The sequence below is a fragment of the Chrysochloris asiatica genome, unplaced genomic scaffold, assembly GCF_000296735.1.
Source record: "Chrysochloris asiatica unplaced genomic scaffold, ChrAsi1.0 scaffold00013, whole genome shotgun sequence".
In the NCBI taxonomy this organism is placed as follows: domain Eukaryota; kingdom Metazoa; phylum Chordata; class Mammalia; order Afrosoricida; family Chrysochloridae; genus Chrysochloris; species Chrysochloris asiatica.
In genome coordinates, this window is record NW_006408531.1 from 11,075,245 (window position 1) to 11,088,835 (window position 13,591).

Sequence of the window (13,591 nt, forward strand, 5' to 3'; positions counted from 1 at the left end):
GAAATGTAAAGGTAGAAGTTTTGTAGCAAGGAGGGGAGTGATTAAATTTGCAGTCTAGGAGTGGAGGTCCCTGGGACCATCAAGGGAGAAGAGTGGAGTGTGGGACCCTACCCAGAGAAGCAGTGACACCAGAGATGGAGGCAGAGATGATAACGTGGAGAGATGGAGCAGTTGGGGACTTTAGACCCAGAGAGGGAGAGGGGCTGTGTGCTGACGACTTGAGGGCAGGCTTGTAGGGTAGACACTTTGGTTGGCTGATGATGCATGGAGGGGATTGTAACCATGGCAATGAAATGATGTATGATAGGATGAATGTAAAACTAATGTTCTCCCATGTAAACTATTACATAATTCCCACTAAAACATTAAAGAAAAAAAAAAAAAGATAATGGAATTTTTTGAAGCCCCCTCATATTCTGCATAACAACAAAATAAGTAAAATTTGCTGCTGTTGCTGCTGCTAATGCTGTATAATTTGTTCCAACTCATAGCAAACCTATATAGGGTTTCTGAGGTATTCTGGGCACTGCCAACCTTGCAGTTCAAAGTGACCTTGCAGTCCAGTGCAGTAGTCCACAGTGCCTGCCACACCAGAACTCAAAAGGGAAGAAAGCAGCTGAGTGATTATTTAATTTCTTTAAGCAATTATCTGGGCCTGGGGCATTCTGAATAATGTCTCCATTCTCCCTACAAGAACCCTACCTCCTCCTCCTCATTTGGGTGCTCTTATTCCATGGAGTCCTGGTGTGGCACTACAGTTAATGCACTGACTGCAAAGTTGGTTTGAACCATAAGGTCAGCAGCTCAAGTTCACCAGTCACTCCTCTTAAACCCTATGCAGGGTCGCTATGAGTTGGAATTGACTCAATGGCACTTAAAAACGACATCATAACACTGTAGGATGACTAGTGAACTGCTAACCACAAGGTCAGCAGTTCAAATCTATGAGCCACTCCTCAGAAACCCTTTACAGGGTCCCTATGAGTCGGAACCAACTCGTAGGCACTTAATAACGTAAGAAAACATTTATGCAAAATCATTATTTTTCCTCAGTAACTTTACACAGAAAATGTACTAAATCCACAAGGTAGCCTTTGTGCAGGGTTTTTAATACAAAAGTTTCTAATGTTATCTGCTTCTTTCTTCAGAAAGCATGATAAAAGAAAAACACTGTTCAGGGAGATTAAAGAATGATTCCTATTGAAATTTCACAAGAGATGAGTCCTCTCATTCTACAAGACCCTGTCTGTTAGTTGAATTATTGAAGAATGAATTCTTGGTCTCATGGGACAGTTTTGAGCCTTCAGTAGCTGGAGGTTTGCTTACCGCTTGGGCAAAGCTTCTAAGGATGCCAAAACAAGCTGTTTCTCCAAAGCTTTGTGTAATCCCACTCGATCCCTCACAGTCTGGGAGAGTCGTGGTTGGCATTTGGATTTCAACAATCTAGAGCAGCATGTTCCACTCACCCACGGGGGTCGAGCTTTGAATAACTCCTCTGAAAAACAAACCGCGGCAGGCTCAGCTGTTTACCTCACACTTGTGTCAGTCAAGGCTAAGTAGATAAAGGCATCAGAAAGAAAGCTGTACCACGGAAGTGTTCCGAATGTCAATAATTATAGCCCTCTTCACGGTGTCTGGTGGGATTTCTTAGCCTCTTAACACTGTGGTTGAAAGTTACCAGTCATTTCAGGTCAGGAAAAACAAAACTCAAAGAACAAACAACTCTTGGATTTATAGCCTTCACTGCCTTTCCCACCTTTATTCTTGGCTGTAAGTAGTTTCCTACTTGTTCCAATCTCACCAGAGAGTGAGTCAGTGAAAAAGAACAAAAAACAAAAAAGGATGGGAGAACTCCTACTGGTTTTGTTGTTGACTTTCATCCATTGTGAAAATCAGAAGGCCTAGCTGAAAATGTGCGTTGTGTCTACTCCTTGTCTACTTCCATTCCCATTTTTATTTTTCTCCTTTTTCATCTGTCCCACTTCTGCACTGAACCCCTATTAATTTGTCTTTGTGTTCTTACTTCTCTCCACTCCTCGGTTTTAGTGTTAATAAACCTGAGACGAATTGGGACCGCAGTGATATTTGACCTTATATGAGGGGGCTTCAAAAAGTTTATGGAAGAATGGATTCGTTCTCAGTCAGCTTGAAATATATACTGAAGTGGGGCAAGCAGGAAAGAGTTTTTCGTGAGATACTTTAAGCAGGTCCCAAATTAAAAGACCAAAGCCTACTACCATGGTGTCAATTCTGACTCATAGTGACCCTGTGAATGGTTTTGGAGCTGTAAATCTTTACAGGATCAGAAAGCCTTCTCTTTCTCCCTTGGATCTGAGCTGTGAACCTTTCGGTTAGCAATCAGATGTTTATCTTAAACAGTTCTTGTTGTTGTTGTTATTAAGTGCCGTCGAGTCGGTTCCTACCCATAGCGCCCCTGTACAGGGTTTCCGAAGGTGTAAATCTCTACGGGAGAGGAAAGCCTCCTCTTTCTCCCACAGAGCGGCTGGTAGTTTCGAACCGCTGACCTTAAGGCTCGCAGCCCGATTCGTAACCACTACGCTACCAGAGCTCCCCACATGATATTCCAAACAATAGCACTAACCTCTGTGAGAATTGGTATATGAATCTATTTGTTTCTACAATACTTGGATCAGATACAGTCTTTAAATACTACTCACTTTTGTTTAGTGCAATTTTCTCCCAAGTCATTTTTCTTAGACACTTTTCTCGTTGTCTTTCCTGCAGCTCATCATCTCCTGCTTTGGGTTCATTCAGGGTTCCATAGATAGCAGTGGCTTCCCTTGGTGTTAGCCAGTCTAAATGGGACACACACGCAATGTAATGGTGCTTCCAAGCACCATACTCATTGTCTGTTGGCATATAGGGCAGATACCAGCCAAACTTCATGCATTTGGGTCTCCATAAGCAATCCTTCAGAAAAGGGACCAAGAGAAGTATGAGTTGCAAACTCATTTAGAAAGATTTTTCTAGTAATAAGTTTTCAAGTACACGGGTTTTCCTTTTGTCACATTGAGGTATCTGACAAGTCATCTAAATGTGACCCTGAGAAGAAAAGAAGCATATATGACTCCATAGGAAAAATATTCTTGAGGAACATTATATATAATCTTTCCGATTTTCTCATTCATCTTCAACACTTGTCTGAATGTTCTCATAGCATTTGATTATTTTCATTTCTGATTCTAAGAAGCCTGCTTCTGGCATGGGTGTAGTAGTTTTTTCTAACCAACTCTCCCACTGAGAATAACTTTGACTAAGATATTGCTGATATGCAATCCTTTTTGACATATAAAAACAGAAAATGTCATATGATTCACTGTAATCAAATATCTAGACAAAATATTACAAAAACAACTATTTGAAGGCATTATAGAGTTACCAAGTCAAAAAGGACTTAGACAATCAAGGTCCCAGAAGGAAGGGAAAACCAGTGAAGTAAGTAAGCCTGATATTCTGCATCTTTTTTTCCTTCAGGGCAGTTCCAGAATAAAGTTTCTTAGGCTGAGAAGCAGAGTAGAAAGTTGTTGCTGAAAGACTTTTTCTCTTCAGGGTAAGTTAACTACATTTCAGCAATCGTCTTCAGGGAAGAGAGCTCCCCCAGTTGTCTCATTACAGATCACAGTTGTATATTTGTGTTTTGCAGCTAGGTAATGACAAGTACTAAACCTGTTCAGTCAGGAACTTCCAGGGCCAGCTGACTTGTGCAGCTGCACACAAATCTTTTGGATTGAGAAAGGAAAAAATATAGAGAGAGATGAAGCGTGGTAACACTGTAGAGAAATCCACTTTGTTCACTTGCATCCTTTGTGAAAACCAGTCTTGGACAAACCTAAAAAGAAAGATCCAGAGCATTAGTCTCTAATGACTGCAAACCCAAAATAAGGATCACTTTACTTTTCTACCTGTAAACAACTGCTAAGTCCTAAATAACATTAAGTCCTAGATAATATAACATACATCTGTCCGTCAGTTTGTTGTACTGTGGTGGCTTGTGTGCTGCTGTGAAACTGGAAGCTATGACAACAGTATTTTAAATGCCAGTAGGGCCATCTTTGCTGGGCAGTTTCAGCAATGCTTCCAGATTAAGAGACTGGGAAGAAGGAAAGGCAGTTCAAACTCACCAGTCACTCTTCAGAAACCCTATACAGGGTCTCTATGAGTCAGAGCCGACTCAACCAAGGGCACTTAACAAAAACAATCTATAGTATCGTGTCACCTAAAGATGGACTTCTGGTGTGGTGCTGTAGGATCAGCACTAGATTTCAAACCCACCAGTTGCTCCTCGGAAACCCTATACAAGGTCGCTGTGAGTCAGAACCAGCTTGATAGCACTAAAACAACAACAAAGGTAACTTAGAAAATGACATTAAATGAACCTCCAACTACCAGGGCTAGAATGAGAAGAAACAGATTCATACATATGGTGCCCCTTTAGGAGGCTTGGCAGAGAGTTGAGGAGCCCTGGTGGCACAATGGATGTTGTTGTTGTTGTTAAGTGCCATCGAGTCAGTCCGGACCCATAGTGACCCTGTATAGGGTTTCTAACTAATGGCTGGTGATCTTGAATAGCGGATCTTGCCGTTCAAACCAGCTTTGCAGTCCAGCGCATTCATTAACCCACAGCGCCACACCAGGACTCTGGTGCAATGGGTAAGTGCTGCTAAATGGAACTCACTCAGCGGCTCCGCAGGAGACAGACATGGTGAGCTCTTCCATAACTGTTACAGTTTAGACAACCCTGTGAGTCAAAAGCAACTGGACAACACCAAGCAACAACAGTAGCAACTGCAGCTGTCTCAACAGATCTGGGCAACCTCAATGAAAACAATTGTAGAGTTTGGAGAGGCTCCATTCTAATAAGGCAATTCCCAAGCTAAGGGTTCCCCGATATTCCAGAGTCCTATACATGCTCCTACCCCTCCAGCTCTTTAAGTGTATCCAGTATCATGAAAGAGCGATTCTTCTCTACTCACATTCACACATTGGAAGGGAATTCAATCCTTTTAGTGACATGAAGCCTATCATTTGTGGAATGTAGGACTGATGATCTATTCTGTAAACCACACAGTTCACAATTTAAAAAAAGACATGAAAGAAAAAGACCAAAATGGATGCCAGAAGAGAATCTGAAACTTGTTCCTAAACACAGAGTAGCTTAAGCAAATGGAAGAAATGATCAAGTAAAAGACGTGAACAGAAAATTTCAAGGGGTAATTTGAGAACACAAAATGTTATAATGAAATATGCACAGACTTGGAGTTAGAAAATCAAAGGGAAGAAAACATCCCTAGCTGAAGGAATTAAAGAAAAATAATAGTAAACCAAGCCTTGAGTTACAATATTAAAGGAATCTCTGGGCAAAAAAATTGAATAATGTAGGAAGCAACACAAGAAGATGGAAAGAATGCACAGAGTAACTGTATCACAGAAAGTTGGCTGACATTCAAACATTTCAGGAGTTAGTATCTAATCAAGAACTGATGGTACTGAAAGCAGATGACTAAGCTGTACTCAACACTTCAGTGGAAAAGAAGATTCTAGGAGTTGATAGAATGCCAGCCGACTGTGACACTGGAAGCACTTGCTTTTCTATGCCGAGGAATTTGGAACATCGCCATGTTGTCCCCGAGCAGAGGAGATCTATATTTGTGCCCATTCCAAACAAAGATCAACTGGAATATGGAACTTACAGGATAGTATCACTAATATCTCAGACAAGTACAATTTTGCTGAAGATGATTTAAAAACAGCTGTAGCAGTGCCTGGACAATGAACTGCCAGAAAGTTAAGCTGACTCAGAAGAAGACATGGAATGAGGGATTTAATTATTGATATCAAAAAGAGTCCTGGTGTGGCACTGTGGGTTAATGCACTGGACTGCAACGTTAGTCTGAATCACAAGGTTGGTAGTTCAAGCTCACCAGCCACTCCTTGGAAACCCTATTCAAGGTCATTATGGGTCAGAACCTGGACAGTGAATAAGGAAGATCGTAGAAGAATTGATGCCTTTGAGTTGTGGCGTTGGAGGAAAATACTGAAAGTGCCATGGACTGCCAGCATCCAGAGTGCTCCTTGGAAGCCAGGATGGCTAAGCTTCATCTCTCATACTTTGGACATATTGTCCGGAGGAAATAGTCGCTGGAGAAGGATGTCATGCTGAGTAAGGTGGAGGGTCAGAGAAAAAGAGGAAGACCCCCAACGAGATGGATCAGCCAGGTGGCATCATTGATGGCGTCAAGTGTAGCAGCGGTAGTGAGGTTGGCCCAGGATCAGACATTGTTTCGTTCTGCTGTGCATAGGGTCGCTATGAGTCGGTTCTGACTCCATGGCACCTGACAACAACAACAACAACAACAATGGGTCAGAACCAACTCGACGGCATTTAACAACACCAACAACAATCAAAAGGATATTGACTGAAAGCAGAGACTATGAGAAAGATGTTTACCTGTGGATTCTTGATTATGCAAAGACATTTGACTGTAGGCATTATAACAAATTATGGACAACATTGTGAAGAATGAGAATTCTAGAATACTTAATTGTGTTCATGTGAAGTCTGTGCCTAGACCAAGAGGCTTAAATTGTTTGAATACAACAAGGGGATAGATCCTGGTGTAAAATCAGAAAAAAATGTGCAGTGGGGTTGTATCCTTTCACCATACTTATTCAGTCTGTATGCTGAGCAAATAATCTGAAAAGCTGAAGAAGGATGTAGCATCAAGATTAGAGAAAGACTCACTAGCATCCTACACTATGCAGATGACACACAACCTTGCAAGGAGGGCTTGAAGCACTGACAGATGAAGATCAAAGACTACAGTTGTCAGTATAAAGAAAACAAAAATCCTCACAACTAGACCAATAAGCAATACCATGATAATTGGAGAAAAGATTGACATTGACAAGGATTTCATTTTATTTGAACCAACAATCAAGACCCATGGAATCAGCAGTCACGAAATCAAATGCGTTACATTAGGCAAATCTTCTACAAAAGAAATCTTAAAAAGCAAAGATAATCACCAACTTCTCCCTCATAGATGATGAGAGGGATTTAAGCCTGTTTTTTTTCTATCACAGATTTATTCAACAAGTACTTGGAGGTCAATTATATTCCAGGAGTTGTCGTAGAGGGTGTGGTGCCTTAAATTCCTTGATGTGACTTTTCTATCCAAAGTCTTCTTAATTCTCACCAAGGAATTACATGAGACCATGCAAATAAAGCATAGAGGACTCTAAGGCTGGGATTGGGTAGTTTTGCCTTCCAGCTAGGCTTAAAAGGAGTCAACTCAGAAGCAGAGATAGGAGATCCCAAGACTACCAAGAAGAGGCTGAGTTACACGTGAGATCCTTACCTAGGAAAACAGCGACAGCAGAGGTGATGGTATAGAGACACAGAGCAGCTTCAGGCTCTAGGCCTATGGACTGAGGAAAGTTGAGTACCTACAATAGGCAGGGGACTGGCTTGAAGAATGTGCCCTTTGGGCATTCACAGACTGGCTAAAAGAACTTTGTAACAGGTGCTTGTGCAGTTCACAGTATTTGCCTCTAGTCACTGTAACTTTGTAAATCTCCCCTCTGTTTCTTCCACTATGCCCATCTTTTCCTGTGCCAGCCTATCTCTTGTTATATACTGCCTTCCCCATCAGTCAAATAAACATGTGTTTATTTGTTAATAACAAATACCCTCTATCCAGTGAATAAACTTCCCTTCCCTTCCTCCCCCTGGTAACCATCAGAGAATGTTTCTGCAATAAAATCTCTTGTAAACTTTTTAAACAGTGGTCTCAAACAATATTTGTCCTTTTGTGACTGATGACTTTAACTAAGCATCATGTCCTGATGTAGAGCTGTAGGATAAACACTAGACCAGAATTGGTTTGAATCGCAAGGTCGACAGTTTAGATTCACCAGCCATTCCTCAGAAACCCTATAAAGAATCACTACGAGTAGAAATTGAATCAACAGCACTTAACAACAACAAATGTTCTCCAGGTTCATCATTCTTCCTCAGTGTTAATGTAGTATTCCATTGTGTGTATGTACCAAAGTTTGTATCCATTCTGCTAGTCTCTGTCTCTCAACTAGTGTATTAATCCATTTACATTCAGTGTAATATTTAAGTATTGATTACTATAATTTTTCTGTGTGGCTTTTTGTGTGTGTGTGTGTGTGTGGCATTGCTAGTTTCTTTGTTCCACAAAAATTTCTGCACTGAGTTAATTTTGTTTGCAAGTTTCTTTTGATTTTCTTCATTGGTATTGTTTTAATGGTTACTAAATCTGACTTTCCTCTTTTTTATTTTAATGTGAAAGTTTGTGAATTTTCTTTGAGATTTCCCTGTAATTTATAAATTTTCTCCCATTTAAGACAGTCTGGTTTATCTTAAAATCTACTTGACTTCCTTGCCATTTGGAAGTTCTGTATCTACACTATTCCTTTTTTTGCTTTGTAGTTGACTTAATTATAAATCGATATCTCTGGTTCCCTATTTTCAGTCTTGTCATTTTGTTTTATTTTAACTACATCTCTCTCTGGATTGGAGTCCTGGTGTGGTGCTGTGGGTTAATGTGCTGGACCACAAATTCAGTGGTGTATGTGGTGCCCACTGTGGTGATGGTGGTTATGTGCTGTGGAGTCAGTTCCGACTCATAGCGACCCTGTACAGAGTTTCCGAGACTGTAACAGACAGAAGTGTCATTTGGGGATTTTTTTTCAGTCTTGATGGGAAAAAATTATGTAATAACAATAATAATCACCCTTTCCTTATATAGAGATGAACATTCAAACGGAACCAGACTGTAACCACATCCACTCATTGCTGACAAGTCAATTCTAAGCCAAGTGACCCTGTAGGACAGAGTTGAGCTGCCCATCAGATTTCCAAGGCTGTAAATCTTCATGGAAGCAAACTGCTACATCTTTCTCCTGTAGAACAGAGCCCAACTCCTGACCACTGCTGCCCCCAGAATTCCTTCATGACCAAACCAGTCAGTGGTGGTTAATCTCTAGTTTAACACTTGTCTGAGACAGGCTTCAGAATAATTTCACTGGCCCTTGAAGTGCAATTTACTATCATTTTACTGTAAAATTATAAAACAAGATGCAAACTAGAAATATTTTCAGCCTCTTTTTCAATAAAGTATGGAACACTTAGCCCAGAGAAAACAGTATCTTCAGAAACATTTCATTCCCACCCCTCTCTTACCCTATAGCTCCTCCTGTCCTATCTTCACAGAGCAAAAGAGAAGAGTTGAATGTAGTTTATTTTTAAAGTAAATGTCCATTTTACATGTTTTATACTTGTTCCTAGTCTGCACTATTATTGTTGTTGTTGTTGTCATGTGCCGTCGAGTCGGTTCCGACCCATAGCGACTCTGTATAGGGTTTCCGAGGGTGTAAATCTTTACGGGAGTAGAAAGCCTCATCTTTCTCCCACGGAGCGGCTGGTAGTTTCGAACTGCTGACCTTAAGGTTCGCAGCCCGATTCGTAACCACTACGCTACCAGAGCTCCTTATTACAAGGACTATTAAGCACTGTTATTACAAGGACACATTTAAGTATAATGAATCTTAAACAAGACAGAAGAAAAATGCTTCAGTGACACAAAAAAATCAGTACGTGAAGAGAGAAAGAACTGGAGTAGTCTGCAGTAGTGACATTGTGACTCACTGCGTTTAGTTAATGTCGCAAAATAAATCTGTGAAGAGGCATAACAATATGTAAGGAGACAATGAGCAAAATGGGCTTTGCTCATTTATTGTGACAAGGATGGTTTCATTTAAATAATTCATGATAATGTTTTGCAAGGTGCTACTGAATGTACTATGTGTATTATGCAAAAATAACCAGGCTTAATAAGACTTGAATCTAATTCTCTGCTCTTTAAGTTCTGATAAGAGGTAGAAAGAAGCTGCCAAAACTGTGCTGAAAATGAGAGACAGACAGCTTAGAGAGGTGTCCTGTGTAGAGATGAGTAGACTTGGCCAAGGTCCCTGTTTTCTTGTTGCCTAGGTAGAACCTCCTGTAAAGATTTAAAGCCTCGGAAACCCTGTACAGGGTCGTTATGAGTCGGAACCTACTCCACAGCACATAACAACAACAACAACAGGTAGAACCTCTGGTCTGGTGGCATTTTACAATATTTTATGGCATGGTGATTACCAGGACTTTCTTCTGAGGATTTCTATCAGGTGTACTCAAACCTCCAAACTTTCAATTAGCAGCAAAGCATGTTAGTTCTGAGAAACCAGCCACTGAAACTTGTATGGAGCCTCCTTCTGCCCTGATGCGTATTCAGTCGCCATGAGTTAGGGCTGGTTCCATTGCTACTAGTATTAAATGCATCACTTTGAAGCAAAGTTTAGGCATCATATCATTTTGTAAATATTCTAGTATGTATCTCTCTAAAAGAAAGCACTCCTTACTTTTAGACAGCGTTTCATTCTGTTTACACTCCTAAAGAAGTAGTGGTGGTTGTTATGTGCTGTGGAGTTGGGTCCAACTCATAGTGACCCTGTACAGGGTTTCCAAGGCTATAAATCTTTACAGGAGTAGCAAGCCTCATCTTTCTTCCATGGAACGGCTTGTAGTTTCGAACTGCTGATCTTAAGGTTCACAGCCTGATTTGTAACCACTACGCTACCAGAGCTCCTTAGTGGTGGTGGTGGTGGGGAATTGAGGAGTATCAGTGAAATGATACTGTCTGTGAACTGATCATTGTTAAAGGTGAATATCATACATATGTACATGTTGTTGTTAAGTGTTGTCGAGTCAATTCCGACTCATAGTGACCCTTTATAGGGTTTCCAAGGAGCAGCTGGTGGCTTTGAACTGCTGACCTTGTGGTTCCCAATCCAGTGCTGATCCTAAAGCTGGTGTATTATACTTCTGACTAAGCTTAAACATTTCTAAAGTCCTAGGGGGCTTCAAAAAGTTTGTAGAAAAATGGAATTGAAAGATAATTTTTCCACAAACTTTTTGAAGCCCCCTCATAGGTAAAGAAAAAAATTATAGCAAACAACCCACCCTGCTCGTGGCGTTCTCTAGTAACTTTCCATGGCTAGTGTGCAGAAAGGAGAGAGGAAAAAGTTGATTTGATCAAAAACTGTGATTTTTATATGGCTGTGATGAAAAGAGTGTCAAGGAAGGGAGTTAAAGACGTTGAGGTATGTTATCAAAATGATGGAACGTCACTGCTAAGTGGGGTAAACAGGTAAGAACAGAAGGATATGACTGACTGATTTGGAAAAAAGTAGAGAAGTCAGTGGGTTGGAAGAGCCAGTGGGTCAGATAGTAATCAAAGTGGAGGCACTTGAACAAGTGAACAGGAAGAAGAGGGAATGTTTCCATCAGTGATTTTGGAAGTTATAGAAGTTGTTCACGAAGAGGGGTAGAGAAAACCTCACTTGGGTGAGATGGTCTAACGTCTGAGAGTGCTGAGTATACAATGGGCTGTCTACGTGGATGCCATTGTCACACAGAATAATGGCTGCGCTGGGTACTAAAGGAAACAGAGAACACTGTGGGAGCGTCTTCAGTGAGCTAGGTATGGGTAAAGTAATAAGGAGTGGCAATTCAACAAATGTTTCAATCTTTTTTTTAAAATAATTTGTATGTTCTGCTCTAGATATTCTTTGACTCACCTAAGCATAATATACATAGTTATTGTGGAGTGCTGTCTAGTCAGTTCTCATTATTAGCAACCAAGGAGTGACTGGTGAGTTTGAACTGCTGACCTTGAGGTTTAAACTGACCTTATGGCTAAGTACTTATCCTACAGTGTCAGACCAGGACTCCAAGCATAAACTATAGGGGCTTTTTAAAGTTTGTGGAAACATGAAATTGAAGGATAGTGCAATATTTGTGTGAACTTTTTGAAGCCCTCTGGTATTTGGCTGGTGGGACTATGAAAGATTAGTATTTTCCTTTTCTAACATTTCTAAAAACAAACAAACAACCACAACAAAACCCCAGGGATTACTACTGAATAGACCATGAAGGGCTAGAGCTCTCACATATGTTGCTCTCGAGGTTGGAACACCTCTTCCAAGTCTTTGTCTAACTCCTAGTCTTCCTTCAGACTCCAGCCTAAATGATAACATTCAAAGAGCATACTTCCCTGACCCCCTGAACTGGCTTAGTACCCTCATTACTTTTCCTTTGTCACTTACTACAAACCTAGTTATTTATTTGAGATCTGTCACAGTGATCAGACCTGCCTTGGAGACGTGTGTATATTCAGACTTGCCATTGTTACATAATCACTGTATGATGCCACATGTATGGGCATGAAGCAATGCAGCATTAGGGGTGGAGCATGAAATTATGGTTGTAGCCAGGATACTAGGTTCAAGTCATGGGCTGGTAAGAAGTTGTTTAGCAACTGTATATGTAACCATCTAAGGAGTATTAGGGTAATGTATCTGGGAGCATCCTGAAACTCTTGGTGTGGCACTGTAGGATCAGCATTGATCTGTTAACCACAAGGTTGTAAATCTTTATAGAAGCAGCAAACCTCATCTTTATCTCACGAAGTGATTGGTGGGCTCAAACAGACGACCTTGTGGTTCACGCAATCCAGTGCTTATCCTACAAAGTTACTGTGCTACCTTGTGTTACATTTAGGGTCATTTAGCTCTAGTAGCATAGTGGTTATGAATCGGGCTGCTAACCTCAGGGTCAGCAGTTTGAAACTACCAGCTGTTCTGCGGGAGAAAGATCAGGCTTTCTGCTCCCATAAAGATTTATAGCCTTGGAAGCCTTGTGCATGGTCGCTATGAGTCGGAAGCAACTCCACGGCCCATAACAACAACAACAACATAAGGAAACTCAGAGTCCTGGTGTGCTGTTGTAGGCACTTGACCATAAGGTCAGTTTGAACCACAAGATCAGCAGTTCAAATTCACCAGCTGCTCCTTAGAAACCCTATACAGGATTGTGATGAGTCAGAATCGATGTGGTGGCATTTAACAATTTAATGAAGCTCAGAGTCCTATGTGGCACTGTAGCATAAGCACTGGACTGCTAACCACAAGGTCTGAGGTTCAAACCCACCAACTGCTCCTCAAAAACCCTATACAGGATTGCTATGAGTTGGAACTGACTTGACGGCATTTAACAACAACAGACAATAATGAAACTCATTTTAAAACAACAAAGTATTATCTCAAGTGTAAGATGGTAAAGGGACTTACAGAACCTGAGCCAAATGTTTTGTTTCATTGCATTAAGAAGGGAAGTCACCGGCAGCTCACTTAGTCTGTGCAACGCCCTCCAGGTGGGAGTAGAATAAAGGAATGGAAGCAACCTCTGGGACTTCGGGTCCGCCATGCCTTTATGTCTCCCATTTGTCTGTGCCCCAAATCACCTGGGGAACTTGGCTAAAACAGTTTCCTCAGCCTCATCCCAGATGGGTTGAGTCAGAAACTCTACAGTGAGTGTCTTGGTTTCCAAGTGCTGTTGTAACACAAATACCCCAAGTACTTTAATGAACAAAAGTTTATTTTCTCACAGTTCAAGAAGCTAGAAATCCCAATTCAGGGCAGCAGCTCTAGGGCAAGACTC

General features: G+C 41.0%; 1 protein-coding gene across 1 annotated transcript in view; it reads right to left on the minus strand.

The window, feature by feature from the left end:
* Nucleotides 1-13,591, minus strand: part of ECT2L (epithelial cell transforming sequence 2 oncogene-like) — a 107,368-nt gene that overhangs the window by 83,214 nt on the left and 10,563 nt on the right. The window contains exons 3-5 of the mRNA XM_006834623.1: nucleotides 3,688-3,850; nucleotides 2,679-2,931; nucleotides 1,327-1,495 (exon numbers count right to left, since the gene is read on the minus strand). Coding sequence (XP_006834686.1) covers nucleotides 1,327-1,495; nucleotides 2,679-2,931; nucleotides 3,688-3,850 — 585 coding nt within the window. The remainder of the gene's footprint in view (nucleotides 1-1,326; nucleotides 1,496-2,678; nucleotides 2,932-3,687; nucleotides 3,851-13,591) is intronic.